General features: G+C 36.4%; 2 protein-coding genes and 1 long non-coding RNA gene across 3 annotated transcripts; all 3 read right to left on the reverse strand.

Moving 5' to 3' along the window:
* Positions 1–6,260: 6,260 nt before the first annotated feature.
* On the reverse strand, positions 6,261–6,982 carry LOC113342675 (uncharacterized mitochondrial protein AtMg00860-like). Its single transcript, XM_026587138.1, has 2 exons — positions 6,863–6,982; positions 6,261–6,779 (listed from the first exon to the last, which is right to left on the reverse strand). Exons 1-2 carry the CDS (start codon positions 6,980–6,982, stop codon positions 6,261–6,263), a joined length of 639 nt encoding a protein of 212 aa, XP_026442923.1.
* A 274-nt stretch (positions 6,983–7,256) lies between these two features.
* Positions 7,257–10,400, reverse strand: LOC113342655. The gene is made up of 3 exons (XR_003356777.1): positions 10,154–10,400; positions 9,666–9,795; positions 7,257–8,984 (listed from the first exon to the last, which is right to left on the reverse strand). It is a non-coding gene; the product is annotated as an uncharacterized LOC113342655 (long non-coding RNA).
* Positions 10,401–15,041: 4,641 nt separating this feature from the next.
* Positions 15,042–17,294, reverse strand: LOC113342676. The gene is made up of 3 exons (XM_026587139.1): positions 16,759–17,294; positions 16,351–16,547; positions 15,042–16,264 (listed from the first exon to the last, which is right to left on the reverse strand). The coding sequence occupies exons 1-3, from the start codon at positions 17,292–17,294 to the stop codon at positions 15,042–15,044; spliced, it is 1,956 nt and encodes a 651-aa protein (XP_026442924.1).
* Positions 17,295–18,712: the final 1,418 nt, after the last annotated feature.

Raw genomic sequence — 18,712 nt, forward strand, 5'->3', positions numbered from 1 at the left:
CACTCCTTAGAACAGTAAACTCACTCTAATTCAGGAGCTACGGCAACTCTAATCCAAGAGTTAAAATAGACAATGGTTTATAACCAAACTAAATCAATAATATTATCAAGATGATGAGCATCAAGCTGCTTTACAATGAAAGGGAAATGACTATTTATAGCCTGCAAACATAAACCTAGAAATCTAAATATTCCTAAATATTCTAAGAGAATATATTATTCACATAAAAGAAGATAAACCTAATAAAACAAATGATAATCCTAATAAATAAAATGCCATAATTAATAAATATCCAAGATATGGCTATATCTTGGAATATACTTCTAACTTTCCTAATACGTCCCATATCAAGCTCTCCCACTGCGATAAAACTCGTCTCGAGTTTATATTGAAAATGGCAAGTCGATGAAAACAATTTAGAGCTTCCACTAGTAGCACAACTCGGTCTTGAATTATGCATTGGAATTACTAACGATTCAGAACACAATTTTTACATCAAAGTCTTCTTCCCAAATATGGACCAACCAGATAATAAACGTCTAACAATCCCGCGACTATAATATAAAAACTCCAAAGAGAACTTCCATGCATAGTCTACTGGGCTTCCATAACTGTTGGTTCCACTACCACAAAACTGGGTATATAGATCTTCATAAGTGCTTTTGGAAACTACGACTTGGGGAAGACTATTATTAAGGATCCGATTGTCTCTTGTCACTAGATTAGTTGACTGGCTCGGTAAGCCTTTTGTAGTTACAGTTGGTAACATATCTTTATCTACTGCTTCTCTCGACGGTCGTTTTCCTGGCATAAGCTTGACTTTAGTGGTTCCCCACACGAATTCACAAATGTTGTCACGAGAACTTGCTCGAACCTCAAAAAACCAGGGAGCACCCAACACAACATCACAAACGTCGATGTCAACTACTTCGCAAAAGATTATGTCGGAGTAACACTTACCAATTGCTATTGGAATTTTGCAAACACCCAGACAAGTAATCAATTCATCTTTGTTGTTCACCCATTTAATCTGATCCGGGATAGGATACCAATCCATTTCCAAACTTAATGATTCAATCATTTTTATAGACACCAGATTTTGTTCACAACCACCATCGATCACATAATTCCAAAGCTTACCTTCCAGTATGTATCGACTACGAAAAGTATAGGCTTGTATCTGCATCTTGATTCTCGCATATAAATTAACTAACTGGAGGGTTTAAAAAAAACTATCCCTTGATGAAACAAACTCTTGTTTGCAGTATAACTAGGAGCAGTAGAGTAAAATATTTAATGGGCTTAGTTTGTATTAACGAGTAAAAATAACTCCCAACGACATATAGTATCTACTGATCTCACGGAACCAATTTCTTTCTTTGACTCTTTTTTTCACCTAATTGAATAAAACAAGGGTTTCCGTAAATCAATAAATCTTTTTTTTTTAATAAAACATAGAGATCACAGGAATCCTCAACTGATTCTTCTAGGCGACCTTTCAGACGAACAGGAACAAACTTGCTCTGGTAACACCTGATACGGCAGGGCGGAAGCGATATGAATGATTAGTAGCACAAGGAGAATCCACTCCTTAGAACAGTAAACTCACTCCAATCCAGGAGCTACGGAAACTCTAATCCAAGAGTTAAAAATAGACAACGGTTTATAACCAAACTGAATCAATAATATTATCAAGATGATGAGCATCAAGCTGCTTTACAATGAAAGGGAAATGGCTATTTATAGCCTGCAAACATAAACCTAGAAATCTAAATATTCCTAAATATTCTAAGAAAATATATTATTTTCATAAAAGAAGATAAATATTATAAAACAAATGATAATCCTAATAAATTAAATGCCATAATTAATAAATATCCAAAATATGGCTATATCTTGGAATATACTTCTAACTTTCCTAATACGTCCCTATCACTCTGTCTACAAAAGATCGTGTTAATCCTCGTACAGGTATGTGTTAGATTTTGATCATTGTCATTTGTCGTTATCATGAACTTACAAAATTTGTTTTCACTTTATGTCTGAGATGCTAGGTAATTAGAAAAAAAAAATCCTAATGTAGAAACCTCAATCCGTATTAACCATCTTAAGGAAACAGATTTTCCAATGAACAATGTGTGTAAAGACTTAAAGTCCTAGACAAATAAAGCTTCCACGTTGAACGGTGAGGAAATCCTCGATTTCTATTTGCCGAAATAAATCAATTTTGAGTTTTGTGAAACAAGTGTTTTGGTGAGGACATTTGACAATATATTATTGGTTTAAAAAGAATAGGAAAAAGATTAAAATAAGGAAACCAAATTCAGTTTGAAATTCATGAATTGACGGTATATAGGTGAGTACACTTGGCAACGTATGATTGGTTTCAAAATTACAAACTTAAAAGAAAAACATAACTTACCGTGTTTGAAATTTTATGGAAGTCCAAATTCAATTTGGAAATCGAGTAATTACAATATTAGGACTGTTTTTACCAAATTAATATATAAAAGGGGAAAAATCCACATATTTTCCGCAAAAATAAAAGGAAAACTAAATAAAATTTACACGTATCCTCCACCTATTTAATGTATTTCCCCCGCCACACCAAATAAAAAATACATCTCCCTGGGGCCCCCGCGCACACAAAATCAAAAATGCATTGACACAGGATGGGGCGAAGCTCCCGCGCACACCAAGTTAAAAGGAAAAAATAAAATAAATATGCACATATTTTCCACTTATTTAATGTATTTGCCCCGCCACGCCAAATCTAATATACATCTCCACGGGGCTGGGCGAAGCCCTGCGCATACGAAATCAAGAATGCATCATCACAGGACGCATACAAAATCAAAAATACATCTTCACAGGGTGAGGCGAAGCCGCGCGTACAACAAATCAAAAATACAATGCCACGGGGCGGGGTGAAACCCCGCACACCAAGTTAAAAGAAAAAATATGCGCACCGGGAACAAATCTAGTGAATTATTAAAAGCCTATTAGAGTGCATGTTTGAGTACAAAGATCATTTAATACCCAAAATTTCTTATTTATTTATTTTTTGGCCCTAGATTTAATTGTTTTTAGATTGTGAATTTTATATTTATAAGATTTTTTTATTTTTTTATTGGAAATTTAGGTTATTCACTTCTTTCTTGACATTACATGATGTGGTATGTTTATTTATTACTGACCGGATTGGGATATACAAAAATTTAATTGGACTTGGTTTATAGGATAAGGGGTGTCCAAACAGAATAAAATTACCTAAATACGTTAACAAAATTCTTTTTCTTCCCAACCTCAACATTGTTCATTCTTCCCCCTACCTAACAACAATAACTTCTTATTTTTCATAGTTTTTTCTCCTTCTACGTCATTAAATCTCAAGAAAACATCTCAAATGAACTCATTCTCCTTCCCAACTTAAAGACCAGTATTTTATTTTGTTGTTTGAATGACAAATGAGGACAGAAAATTGAAATTGTTGATTTGCAGTTATATAGTCGTCAGAGTATCTCTTCATCGACCCCTTGATGACTTTTTAAGTTTTATTTTGGTCGTCAACTTCTTGGGATGAATATCGTGACGACTTTCATCCCTCAAAGTAACATTCATAGGGTCGTCATGATATTCACCCCAAATATTGACGTACGACTAGTTGGCGGATATGATTAGTCGTCAGGTTATGAAAATCTAAATCATGTCGACTAATACTGTCAAAAACTTATTTTACCTATGTTCCATTTTGTAATTAGTTATAGGGTTTTCAAAACCTAACTTGTCGATTAGGTTATTGTTACATTCCCTAATGTGTAAAGATAAAGTAAGCACGACTAGATTTTTTCTATTTAGATGCCATTTATGCGCAACGCACGGGGGCACAACTAGTATCTATATAAATGGGTTAAGAGTTTCAGCCCCTATTCATAATCTTATCTCATTTTTGGGTTGTGTTTTTTTTTCTTTTCTTTTGATACCCTAGACTAGTGATCTCTAGAATACTTCCAATCTCCTTAAATTGGAGTGGATTCTGACAATTACGGGGTTCGAATCCCTACCTCCTCAGTGAGGGGAGAATAAGAACCATCAGACCACTTGATGATTTTCATCTCATTTCCAGGTTCAGTAATCCTAATAAGGAGATTCATCGGTTATGGATATGGTAGCATAATCTTATACCCCGTTTGTTTGGATTTAACTCAGTGCTTTGAATTTCGTATGTCATTCGATTCCGCTCGAATTAGATGTGAGGTCATTCTTTTTTAACCTTCTGATGTGAAACTCGAGGTTATACTAGGCTCTCGTTGATATCTTCAATGTGCGATTAACTACCTCACTTTTCCCGTCCGTCTGCGGATGATAGGAGGAACTGAAGTTGAATGCAGTACCATTCAGCTGAAACAATTCTCTCCAGAAAGCACTTGTAAAGGCTGGATCTCTATCACGGACAATTTATCTTCGCATTCCATGCAAACGAAATATATTATCAAAGAAAACTTTAGCTATCCCAACAGCTGTATATGGATGAGAGATGGCAGTAAAATGTGCATACTTCGACAACCGATCAACTACAACAAAAATAGTAGTCTTACCGCTCGATGCAGGAAACCCGTCAATGAAGTCCATATATATGTCTTCCCATATCTGACAAGGGATTGATAGAGGTTGGAGGAGTCCGACAGGTGAAAGTTTTTCAGTCTTATGACGATGGCATGAATCACAGTTCTTTATATACAGGGGTTAGTCCACGAGTGAGTTGGGGGTGTTTAATGTATTTTGAATCTTGGGGATTTTGAGGGAGTGTAAGAGAGTATAGGGAGTTTGATAGGTTTGGTGTTTTGAGTGTAGGGAGTCTAAGAGACTCTCCCAAAATCTCTACTTTTTTGAGAGATTTGGAGTGAGGCAAAAATACACTGGAAACTCCCTATAACTCCCCAAAACAAACCAACTCCTACCATTCTAATTTTTACCACTAACAGGGAGTTTAAGAGTTTGTTTCAAGCTCCCCCACGACTAACGGGGTTTTCTAGGGAGTTTGGGAGACTCTTTTAAACTCTCCCACGACTGACGGGAATTTTGAGAGACTCCTTCGAACTCCCCTACAGACTAATGGGTGAAAACCCAACTACACCCAACTCCCACAACTCCCTTGAGGACTAACACACTGATAGTTTTGATCCTTTTCCTCATTCTCGTCCAGTAGAAATTAGAGCGAATTCTCTAAAAGTCTTGACGAAACCTTCATTCGTGCTGCCATGAAACTGATCTGCTATATCTGTAATGAGTGGTGAGTGTTCTTCCAAGTAAATTTTATCCTTGTAGAACAAAATGTCATTCACTAATTTCCAAGGTCCTATAGCTAGGGGTGTGCAGAAAAAACGAAACCGCGGATTTCACCCGTATTCGTTCGCAAAATTGCGGGTGAAACCCAATCCGCAAGATCTTTGGGCCGGATACGGGTGGGAATCTCAAATCCGCATGCGGTGCGGTTGCGGTTGGAAATGAAAACCGCGGATTTACCCGCACCGTAGGACATGAAAGGAATTTGATAGAAATATTAAGGATAGTATGGGAACTATGAGTTTATATATAAACAAGGGAGGTTTTGCAGAACCAACTTAAAAGTGAAGTATTGAAAATTGAGGAATAAACTATGCAAGCAGTTGCTGGAGCTATCAAGGAGTGCGAGCTAAGAAAAATACTTGATGAGGTGTCGCCAAAGAACATTCAGAAGCTTAATAAGCTTATAGCTGCGAATGATGAAGAGATAGGGTTATGACTGCTCATTGGAAACTTAAAACTAGAGAACTGGAAGCACAGGTATGTGTCTTTTCAAACACTATGTAAAACTTACATTCTATCTGAGTTTATACTTCACTCTAAAGATTTCATCCATGCTTAGTTATGAATTGTATGGTCTATGATACAGTTGGAGAAACATCGTAGAGCTGATCAAGATGTGAAAAAGAGGGTGTTGAAGTTAGAATTTTGTCTTCGGGATGCTCGAGCACAGACTCGGAAGCTGCAGAGGGTATTAAATCCTACTTCTGTGATTTTTTTTTGACTAAATCCGCGGTTAATCCGCATCCGGTCCGTACAATTCGCTGATCCGTAGAGGTCAAATCCGCGAGTGATTGGGCCGGTCACGGTTCAATTTTCCAAATCCGCAACTTTGACAGTTTGGTTGCGGGTGACCCCTAATCCGCAACCGTCCGTCCGTTGCACACCCCTACCTATAGCTTCATCTTCTTGTACTAACTGAACAAGCCTTTTAAGGGAGGATCTGACCTGGTTTCGTCTTTTATAACCTCAATCCAGTTGGGCGATGGAAGAGATAGGACATAAGCTTTTTCTTCTTCTAGTTGACTTATCCTGGAGAGTGCATCATCAATAACATTTTTTTTCCCCTTTTTGTACACAATGGTAAAATCATACCCCATTAGCTTGAGTTTCTGAAATGCCTTTTCAGCGAGCAAACTCCATTGAAACGAATCTTTCTTAAGCATATTCGTAAGTGCAGCTGCAATTTTACCGTAATTCTGGATAAATTTATAGTAATAACCGGTTAAACCCAAGAACCCTCGCAATGCTTTAAGTGATTCCGGCTTTGGCCATTGTTGCATTGTTTCAATTTTTTCTGGGTCTACTGCTACACCTGCACTTGATATTACATTACCTAGGTACCTGACTTCCTTTTGCGCAAAGTCACATTTCTCATATTTGACATACAGTTGGTGAGATTCTAATATAGAGAATACAATTTCTAAATTATCCTAATGTTCAGACCATGACCTACATTATATTAAGATGTCATCGAAAAAGACTAAAACAAGCTTTTTTAATGAGCTTTGGATACCTCATTCATAAGTGTTTGGAATGTTGAAGGAGCATTTGTGAGACCGAAAGGCATCACCAAGAACTCGTAGTTCCCATGATGAGTTCTGAAGGCTATCTTCTCAATGTCACTAGGATGCATCCTCACTTGATGATAATCGGAACGCAGATCCAACTTCGTAAAAAACTGAGCGCGATTTAATTCATCCAAAAGCTCGTTAATCACCGGTATAGGAAATTTATCCTTAACTGCAATCTAATTTAGAGCCTTATAGTCGACACACATCCGCCAAGAACCATCATGCTTCTTAACTAAGATCACTGGTCATGAGTACGGGTTGTTACTCAAACGTACGACCCCAGTAGACAACATTTCATCAACCAACTTCTCTATCTCAGTTTTTTGGAAATAAGGGAAACAATACGGATTGATAGAGACAGGTCCTTGTCCATGGTAGAACGAAATCTTATGATCTTGTTCACGTTTAGGAGGAAGTCCTTGAGTTTGAGCTAGCACCCTGTGATATTTAACAAGAATCCCATGTACTTGTGCATTAGGACGATGCAAAGAATTAGTTGGTGCAGCTGTTAACGAATATAATTGCAAAAAAAGGCCTTCCCTCTTCTTACTTGCAGCATGTTGGATTTTCACATCATTAACCACCACATTTTCTGGTGTCGATAACCCTTGCAGAATTACCTCCTTTCCATCCACATTGATTCGCATATGCAGTTTGAGTCCTAGTGTACTCAGCCATTGAGTTCCCAAGACAGCATCACAACCCTCCAGAGGTAAAACATAAAAATCAACTAGCATAGGAAATCCTTTTAAGCTTAATAGGGTTTGGAAACACTTACTAAAACTGATTAGCTTCTCACCTGATGCCACCATCTCCTCTAATCGACCACTGAAACAGGCCGCAATCCCACCTTCTACGCTACCCTTTCACTTATAAAATTGTGAGTACTTCCAGAATCTATGAGTACTGTGATAGCCTTATTACAGATACTACCTTGCACTCACATGGTCAGAGGTGCTAGAGTTCCAACAATTGCGTGCAAACAAATTTCAGGCGTCTCATCATTTTGGTCGACAACATTATCAACTTCGATTTCCATTTCAATATCATCATCACTATCTTCAATATAAGCTTGAATCATGAATAATTTCTTGCAGCAGTGACCAGGACCAAATTTCTGATTACACCTAAAACAAATTTCTTGTCTTCTTCGCTCATTAAGCTCATCGGTAGTCATTCTCCTCACAATGGTGCTTACTGAATTTTGTATGTTAACTGTAGTATTTTGGGTAGTAGAATGACGAGGCACTTGATTGATTTTTGAAGAACTAGGTGTGTGTTTCTTATGTGATTCATCTCTAGTCTCATAGAGACGTGCTAGACCAATGGCATATGCAAGGGTAGTGGGTTTGTTTGCTTGCACATCAGTACGAATATTAGGAAACAAACCACTAGTAAACATACCGACCTGCTGAATTTAAGGTATTGGCCCTGCCTTAGCCAACAATTTTTCAAACTTGATATGGAAGTCCTGAACGGTGGTGGTCTAGCTTAGCTTTGACAACTCCCCGAAGAAATCCATGTACTGATTTGGACCAAATCTAACATACAAGTTCTCCTTATACTCATCCCAAGAAATATAGATCATCTCTTGTTTCAATAGATGGTACCAAAACTGTGCATCTCCTTCGAGGTGGAAACCTACCAAAGGAACTTGGTCTACTAGTGGAGTTTCATGAAGTTTGAACCATTGCTCTGCCTTACAAATATATATAGTTGGATCTTCTCCAATCACAAAACAAGGAAAATCTAATACTACTCATGCAGGTCTAAGAGCTTCAGAAACAAAATTTTGAGGAATTATACCTCCAGCAATTGGTCGAGCACCTGATGTTCGTTTTACATTTGTAGAACATTCGGCCTTCTGATTAGTTTGTAGTTCCATAAACTTTTGAAACTGCTCAATCAACACATTCAACTTATTTGCAATTGAGTTTTTCCATTTCTCCATAAAAGTTTCGAATGGTATCTCATGGTCCTTTGATGCTTTCTTTGCTTCATCATCCGGAGACAAACCTGGCTCTGATACCAAATGTTACAGTTCGGAGATTGGGTACCTGTAAACTGTAGACTGAAATATAAAGATCTGAAATATGATAATTAAAAGTAAAGATAAATGAGTTCTTCGAGGGACTCAATCCTCCAACAACATAATATTTTTAATAGAAATTCATTGATGCTTCTCTTGAGAACAGACTGGGATTATATGTCGCACAACCAAAGTTATAGTCCCACCATAATAGGAGACTTCCTAAAAATTAGGAACACTACTAACTACCACTACTACTTATTCAAAGCATTACTAGCTAACAACTACGACTACTTCAACTGAAATTAAGCGACTCACAGAAACAATACTTGATTGGAATGTAACAGTACATCCACCGATTTAGTTCCTTGTTTTCCCCAGAGTTGCCGAACTATTAGATAAGTGTGTTGTTGAATCTATTGTCTCAAAATAAACTGAAGTAGAAAGAAGGTATCCATTCCTTCGCACTCATATACCATCATAGGATATATACTGACTATAAATAATTTAAAGTCAAAACTTAGTTCCATCTTATCGGTTTATTCTTTTTCGTTCAGGAAAACGTACGTAAAGCAGGGGAGCAAATTCATTCATTTTTATGCCTTATGCCTCATCAAGTAGTGTTAGTATTGACTAAATGACCACCTTAAGTTTATATCAGATTACACTATCAATGAAAAAGCTCATTATCGATACAATTTCAAAAAAAAAATTACCTTGTCTGCAGCTGCTGTGCGGAGATTTCAACTCAGGAAGAACTTGTCTCTCACGCATTTTCTCAAACACCTTGCTGGTGATTCATGAAATGCAGTTGCTGGTGATTCGTGAACCCCTGTATCTCCTTCCCTGCATTGAATTCCAAATTTAACATCAACCCAGCTTCCTAATCTATCCCAAACACTCAAACCACACCTTTATATTCTACCACTAGATTAATAACTTATCACTATAACACCTTCTTCTACCACCATAACCTCCTCCTTTGTAGACACAATTACTGAACCATTTCCACTAATTAATTTTGTTCCTTAAATTTCATTTATACTACCATTAAACGATGAATTCATCTCTGTTACACCTTATTTTTCTTTTAGAAATTGAGTCTGCTCTACAGCTGATCCAAATTCATCACCAAAACCCAATAACTATAACATTCTAACAACCTGATAAAATCATTAAAAACAGAAGTGGGTTTCTGACAAACCTCTCTTTAAACTGTCTTTTGCGCCTCGTCACCTTCACTACCACTAAATCTTTAATCCAATGATTCAATCTCTTATAAACAACCACGATTAACGTTAATTAGGTTTGATTTGATAAAAATCCCCCAGTTGTCTCTCGATTTTAGCAGAAGAAAAAATTGATTTAGATGAACAAGAGAGAACCATAGAGAAAAAGGAAGAAGAAAAGGAGAATCTATCCCTCTCTCTCTCTCTCTCTCTTCTGCTATTAGATGAGTTTTCCCCCGTATCATCTAACCATCTAAGCATGTAAACCATCTAATTTCTCTGAGATCTAGATATCTCAGATTACTGATTTTGAGACCAATACATGTGACGTTAATTCCTATGGATGTCCATCTTAGCCGTTCAATTATCTTCGTGATTTCAGCGATCTTAGATTAGGCATTCAGATCGACACACGTGGACAAGATTAACTATGCTACTGACAGACGTACATAAAGGGTAGTTTAGTAATCTTAACACCTTCACGAGATCTCTCTATACGATATTTTGGCGAGATATTGACTAGTTAACACGAGAAATTGACTGAGATAACGGATTCTGATGAAATCCTTTGATTGTCCTAGATTTATAAGAAATAAAAAAAGAGGCTTACATTTGAAAACGAGGATCCAGAACATACCAACTTTTGTATATATTCCAAGTTTTTTCTTTTTATAATAGTATTGCTTCAATAATTTAATAATAGGTCGTTTGGATATTAATTTAAAAGTAACTTTTCGACTTTTAAAAATTAAAAAGTCGAAAGTCAGTTTGAAGATGCAATATGAAAACGACTGTTATAAGTCAAAAAGTTGCTTATTTTTGGAGCAAATATTCTTTGTTTCCGAGCTTCTTGTCTGTTTTCTTTTCTTTTTTTCTCTCTCTTTCTCACTCATCTCACATACCCCGCGTACAACAAATTAGAGATGAAGGAGAAGAGGAGTAAACCCTACTTACGAATTTCAAAGGTTCGATGAGACTTTTTCTAACATTTTTCTTCGATTTTCCTTTAGTTATATTATTTTATTTTGTCCTTCAAATTTTGATCGTAATTTTTTTTTAATATTTTTTTTTAATAAAATTATTATGTGTACAATGAATGCGTTGGTAACCTAGCTACAAGCTGAGCACCAACACCCTTTTGAATACCAACACCCACTTTATGAAAAATAAAACTGCCTAAACCACTAGCAGCATCATTGTTAACTAAACAATTCTTCAGCCTTTTCAAAAAGGTCGTTGTATCTTCGCCCAAGTCACCTAAGGTAGTGAAAGCAAGCACATCGAGCCCATACCGATGTTCAACACATTTTTCCAAATATTTGTTGCGCTTACGCATCACAGCCTTGGAAATAGCCTGCCTAGGGGTGAAGGCACTCACACCACCTCCTGTGAAAGGCGAGACTCCCGTAACATCCATACAAACATCTTGACTGTTTTCCTAATTGTAGACTAGGATATCGAATGGAAGTAAAGCACTACCATCATCAGACAAGAAACCTAACGCCACTTCTTTGCGTGCTGGCACACCCGTCGTGTAACATATATCCGCAAGAACATCACGAACCAAATCATGTCGGAATTTGAGGCCAACATCACTAGCCCAATGCAAAGCATGATCTCCATTTATATCCATTAGCCTGTTACATCTTGAACATTGTGCACATTCAGCAAATAACAGTATACCCAAACGATAACAAACTACAGGATAGATCTGTTTTGGCCCAAGGCTTTGATTATTAAGCCCGCTGATGGGTATAGCTAGAAGATAATACTGAGCGTGTTTAAGCCTATTACACTGCCACAGTACTAAATCTCATTCAGTCATTGTGAAATTGCCAGGAATTCGCTTCTTAACAGCATCGAAGTAGGTTACCGCCAATGAGTGCATAGACACAGGTCGATGTTGTAGTTAGAAGTCAAACTACATATGATTATTATTGGAATACTGATAGAATTTTAGTGCCATTTAATTACTACTTCTTCTTTAACTTTTCTTTGATGTTGAGAATAAAGAAATTAAAATAGGCTTGTGGACTAGAAATCCCAATTCAAAGGCTTACTTATTTGGGAGTGCAATGTTCTGGGAGTTTTTTCCATCACGTGAAATTTAGTCCAATTAAGATAGGATGCAGCTTTCAAATGGTTGTTAAATGAATTGAATTAAATTGCCTGTAAATCTAAATGTTTAAGAATGATTTCCGAAGATTGTGAATGGTTTTTAATTCAATCAAGTTCTCAGCCCATCACATGTTTGTGAAAAGAACCTGAAATTTCTGAAAAAAATGTAATCAAATTCTCAGCCTATCAAACTCATTATTGCTTATCATTTTTATGTTGAGGAGGGTTTCCTAGGCTTTATAAAGAGACCAAATTTGCTGAATTCCATCCCCTAATGCATTTTCTATTAGGGACTTTCAAAACTGAAAACTTATGAACATGTGCTGTGATATCCTGTTTTGTCCTGTTTTGTAGAGACTCTTTGATAGAGCTACAAACCCCCATAATTTCTCCTATCATTTTTAGGTTAAGGAGGGATTACTTAGCTTTCCAACAAGACCAAATTAATTTGACCAATTTCATCTCTTATTGAGTTTTGTACAATTTTTTTGATTATGGTCTGCCGAAACTTCAACTTTCTGAAAAACGTTAATTTCTGAAACATCGCTTATTGATGTAGTTTTTACAGTGGTAAGAAAAAGTGGTTAGTTAAAGATGTGATTGTAGACTTAAATTTGAAAACTAAAAAAAAAAAAAAAACTTAATTGAAGTTGATATCAATATCTTAAAAAGCACCGACCCTCAGGATTCCACCAATCTCCAATTTTTATGTGATTTTATCTAATCAATATTCATGCAACACTTTACGTTAAAGTGATTCTAATATTTTGCAAAGGTAGATTTTTAGAATACCAAGTGTATTTCGAAAGCATAGAATATCAAAAACCCAAGTCTAAGCGTAATCTATCAAGAGAAATCACAATTGTTTAGGAAAAATCATTCAATCAATTTTCAATCAAAGCAAATAATCATAAAAGAGATTGCAAAAATAAATTAAATAGAAATTACCACACAAATCATGGAAAATTGGCTTCCTCCGCCACCTCAGTGATTGGGTTTAGCTCCTATGATTAATCACTTGTTCAAATTACATGTTTATAGCCCAAAAGATGATTAAAAGAATGAAAGAGAGCTAACACAGAGATTCGCAACGGTTATAAGTGTTACAAATCAACTACTTACTTTTACACTCCAGTGACACCCTTTATGCCGTAAACTACCAGAGTGATGTAGAGTAGAGACTTGGAATATATCAAATTGAATGTCTTGTATAATTTTAGAGAAGAATATATATAGTCTACTGATTTCTAAAAGTAATAATTCTAAATAAAGCTATTCCATTGTCTTCCGTACAGAATGACTTGGTTAGAGAAATTTACAATATCAAGATTGTGAAAATCAAGAATGCCCAACTCTCTTGGAAGATATAACTTAAAAGTTTCCTTAACCCAAACGTGTTTTAGCGTGTCTTTCAATACATGTAGTGTAACCTTACCTAGAGGCGTAAATTGGGATGTGCTAGCACGACCACAGCCCAGCACAGCCCATCACGCTAAAATCTGAGCCCATCCCAGCACGTGATTTAGCCCAGCACGGCCCAGCATGTTAGTTTCATGGGTTGTGCTGAGTTAGCCTAATCGGCACAGTAGCACAACACAGCATGCGGCACGGATAAGCACGTGGTCCAGCACTGCACGTTAGGAAAGCACGTCATAGCAAGGACAAGTACACCATATAAGAAGGCATAATCCATCACATTTTGTGTAAATTTCTCAAAAGAGTCACTATTCTAGCTAGTTTTTGACATTTTATGCTAGCTTATTTTTATAACAACACACATAATACCTAAATATTTGGAAAATATATTTTATTTTGACATTTTATGCTAGGTTATTTTTATAACAACACATATAATACCTAAATATTTGGAAAATATATTTGAATATCGTTGTTATAATGTCATTACCTATATTTGACTAGAACATTAATTTACATGAGAATGATCCAATTTTATATTGATGGGTTATTTCTTTTTATTGAATAAACTTGTTAATTTTACTTAAAATAATTTCAAATGATATGTTGTCTATTTAGATTCTCATGATAATGTCCGACTTAATGTATACCATTAAGTGATTTCAAATTATTTATAACACGTGTGCCAGCACGCCACAGCACGGCCCAACACGTTTATTTGTGTATTATGCCCGTGGGCGTGCTGTGCCTAGTTTTTGACTAGTAAATCACAGCACGCACAACACGTTTAAATCGTTGGCACAGCACGGCACATGGCACGTAAAGCACGCGACTTCGTATACCGGGCTGTGTCGGGCTAGCACGTTTTACACCTCTAACCTTACCTCTATAAAGACCATGAGTATTTTGCATCTTTAAGTAACAAAAACATCCATTGTACTCCATTGGATACAAGACCTTAGTACTATTATAACTCGAAACAAACTCATCATCACCCGAAAGTTGAATTATTCGAAACTTCTCATCGTGGAGATCAAATGCTACCAAAGCTAAATCATTATCTTTCTTGCATTCTGGTTCATATGTTGCCATCTCGTAAAACATAGTTCCATTACAAGAGATTGATGGTACATATGGAAATCTTTTTAGTGGGGGCTGTTTTGGCCATGGGTTATTAATCTTTTTTTTTTGCTCGATAATGACAAAATTGTATTGATAGAGACCAAGAAATACAACCCAGATCTCCATTTACTGAAAGAGATCAAAACAATGGAACTAAACTAGTGTTCCACCCAAAAACACGAAAGAAAATAGAAAAAAACATGGAAATTAATGAGGATCAAAAAATTTATGACTCCAGTTAACAATCCCATCATTAATTGCAACTCCCTGCATAGACGTATGAACGGAAGCCCAGTGAATAGTCTGAATTTTTATCTCGGTAATGATAGCTTCGCTTGTTTTTTGAATCCCTTCAAAAGTACGAGCATTAGGCTCCTTGCATAAACTCCAAGTGATGCTAGCAGGTAATCTATCCCAAAGTTCCTTAGCTTGAGAAGAGAGATGACGGCTCTTCCAATTTTTCAAAACCTCTAACACAGTCAGCTGCAGAGACCCCGTAAAATTAGCGCTGGAAAGAAAGTAATGCCAAACCTCAACTGCAAAAGGACAAGTCAAGAGCAAATGATTCGCATCTTCCGCAAAAAGATCACAAAGCTTGCAAATATTTGGTCGTGGGTTGCCGGAATTAGTAGTCAGAGCACTACCCCTCTTCTGCAAGTTATCTAAAATAGGGAGACGACCTAGAGCGGCCTGCCATAAAAAGAACCCCACCTTATGAGGCCATTTAGTAGACCAAATTTTCTCTTTTGGGAATGAGACCACATCTGTATCACCAACTTCAAGCTCGTAAGCAGATGCCACAGTGAATAATCCTGACTTATGGTTCTTCCAAATCATCACATCCTCTTCCAATTCATCTATAGAAGAATTCTGAAGAACTAGTAATAGATAAGAAAGTTCTTGAATTTCAATATCATAGAGTCTTCTGTGAGAAACCCCCAAATCCCAAGAAAAAGAAGAAAGAGAAGTAGAACAACATTGCTTAATAGAAGCTCCTTTAAGGATAGACAATTGGTAGAGATTAGGATATAAATAAGAGAGAATACCTTCATGGAGCCACTGATCTTCCCAAAAGCGCACTGTTTCATCATTTCCAGCCTTAAATTGCACATTATTAAAGATATCATTGGAGACAGAGTATATATATCGCCATACACTAGAACCATCAACCCCCTTTGGTGGTTTAGTTTTCCAACCCAAATTAGTAATTCCATATTTTTCGCTAATGATTTTAAACCACAGCGAATTTTTCTCCCTTCCTAGCCTCCACCACCATTTCATGAGCATCGCTCTATTAAAATGAGAAAGACTTCTTATACCCAAGCCTTCCCTATTCAAAGGTTTACAAACTGTAGACCACTTGACCCACTTGTGTTTCTTTCCCCCGTTACAATCGTCCCACATAAAACAGCTAATCACTTTTTCAATTTCTTAATAACAGACTTGGGAGCCATAAAGAGGGAAAAAAAGTAAACAGGTAGACTAAGTAAAACACTTTTAATTAAAGTGAGCTTACCCGCTTTTGAGACAAATCTTTTCTTCCAATTAGCCAACCTATTCTTACACAATTCAATGATCCTATCCCAGTTTGTTGCTGACCTTGAATTATCACCAAGGGGCATTCCAAGATAGATGGCAGGCAAAGATTCAGAAGTGCACCCAAAAACTTCAGCTAACTCATTAATATTTGAAACTTCGCCAACACCGAAGACCCTGCACTTAAAAATTTTTGTAGGAAGACCAGAAGCGTATTGAAAAACAAGAAAAATATGTTTTAAGAGTTGAATTTGATCAACAACAGCATCCATAAAAACTAAATTATCATTTGCAAATTGCAGATGAGTAACTTTAGTGCCATTATTAGCAACGAAAAAAAACCCCAAAAGACCCTAGGCAGAAGCCTTCTCAACATGATATTGAGCACCTCAAAAACAAGTAAGAACAGAAAGGGAGAGAGGGGTCTCCCTGCCTGAGACCCCTTTGACTTGAAAATTTATCATGGGAAGAGCCATTAACAAGGATAGAAAAAGGAACATTTTCTATGCAACCCTTAATCCAGGTTCTCCACCGATCTCCAAAACCCATTCGAAGCAAAACTTCATCAACAAAAGACCATTTCACATGATCAAACGCCTTTTCAAGATCAACTTTGCAAATTATTCCAGGCTTCTTTTCTTTGATTCTAGAATCTAGACATTCATTAGCAATGAGGATGCTATCAGTGATTTGCCTACCCTTAATGAAAGCACTTTGGTGATTAAAGATGAGCTTTGGTAACATAATCTTGAATCTCTCCGCTAGAGCCTTTGAGATAGCCTTGTAAATTCTACCGGTAAGACTAATAGGACGAAGGTCTTTGATTTCCTCCACATTAGACTTCTTAGGAATTAGAGAAATAAAAGTGTATTTGAGTCTCCAATTAATAGCTCCCCATCTCTCAAAATCCCTTACCACCTTCATTATATCATTCTTCATAAAGTCCCAACAACTAACTATAACGGAGACTTGAAAGCCATCCGGACCTGGAGCTTTATCTTGTCCTAGATTTTTAAGAGCTAGTTGTAGGATCAGAATTTCGCGACAACGATACGCTCGCGAAATTCTTAACAACGCATTACAAAAATGTCGTAGAGCACTTTGAGAAACGATACAATAGGTGATATTAGCTTAAACATAAGAAAAATGTAATAACTTTGTGAAGATTAGAAGATCTGCGAAATTAACATTTGTACAGATCCGAAATTAGGGGAAATGTTAGCTGTACATTAGCTGTCATCCACTATGTAAACACCTATATAAAGAGAAAGGCAAGAGAGAGTAAAGTGGGGATAATCAGAAAGAGAGCCACACTTTTGGAGAGGATACATTCTGTAGAGAGAGAAAGTAGAATTGGTTGTATTATTATTATCTTCTTCTTCCTCCTTCAAGAACCTAGAGCTCCAAATACTCATTAATGGAGTCTCCATGTAATCAAGATGTAATTACAAATAATCATAGTAAAACCTAACCCCGTGGATGTAGATAAAATTGATCGAACCACGTAAATCTTGTGTCTCTTTACAATTTTTGCATTCTTATGATCATTTTTATGTTTAGATCTACAAATTATTACAAGGGGTATGTTGTAGGATTTCCTGCAACTACATAATAGCGCTAGAAACAGGGAACGAGTAAAAGATTAATCCTTCCTGTAACTTGTTGATTCAAGAAATTTTCATGAAGATTAGCTATTGTTCATATTTTTCTAGATCTACAAAATTTAGGTTCAAAAATGGAAATTTTATGGAAGAAATCACACTTTCAGGGAGTAAACATCATCAACAATTCAAAGACATGAAAAGAGTGAGAGAAAAAGTTAGTTGTTGTGGTGAAATTTAAGGAGAAAATGGAAGTTTCAGTGGAAGATTTTCATGTTCAGGAGAAGAAGGCAAATGTGAAAAAAGTTAAGGAAGGACGAAGAAAATATAAGAGGCAGATGCTACAATTTATATCACAAACAGAAATTCGCACAGATGGTTTGAGCTGGAGTGAGTAAGCGATAGGTCACGGGTTCGAGTTTCGCAGAGACACATATTTTTCATTTTCTTCTCATTTGCATGGGAGAATAAAAGAATAAGAGAAAAACATTGTGCGTTTATTTCGCAAAGAGATTCTTGAACAGTTGGTCAAGAGAACAATATGTACGTTCGTGGTCGCAAGTTCGAACTTCCCTACTAGCATAGTTGTCTTCTTTTTACAGATAGGGAAAATATGAATAATTTCGCAATATTGTTTCATTAGTTCGTAAACAACAGGTAGCACAGTTTGGTCAAACTTTGCTAGAGTGAGTTGTAAGACTCGAGTTCGAATCCCTCATCAAGCTTAATTTTTCGCACATT

The sequence above is a fragment of the Papaver somniferum genome, unplaced genomic scaffold (genome assembly GCF_003573695.1).
Source record: "Papaver somniferum cultivar HN1 unplaced genomic scaffold, ASM357369v1 unplaced-scaffold_46, whole genome shotgun sequence".
Classification (NCBI taxonomy): Eukaryota; Viridiplantae; Streptophyta; class Magnoliopsida; order Ranunculales; family Papaveraceae; genus Papaver; species Papaver somniferum.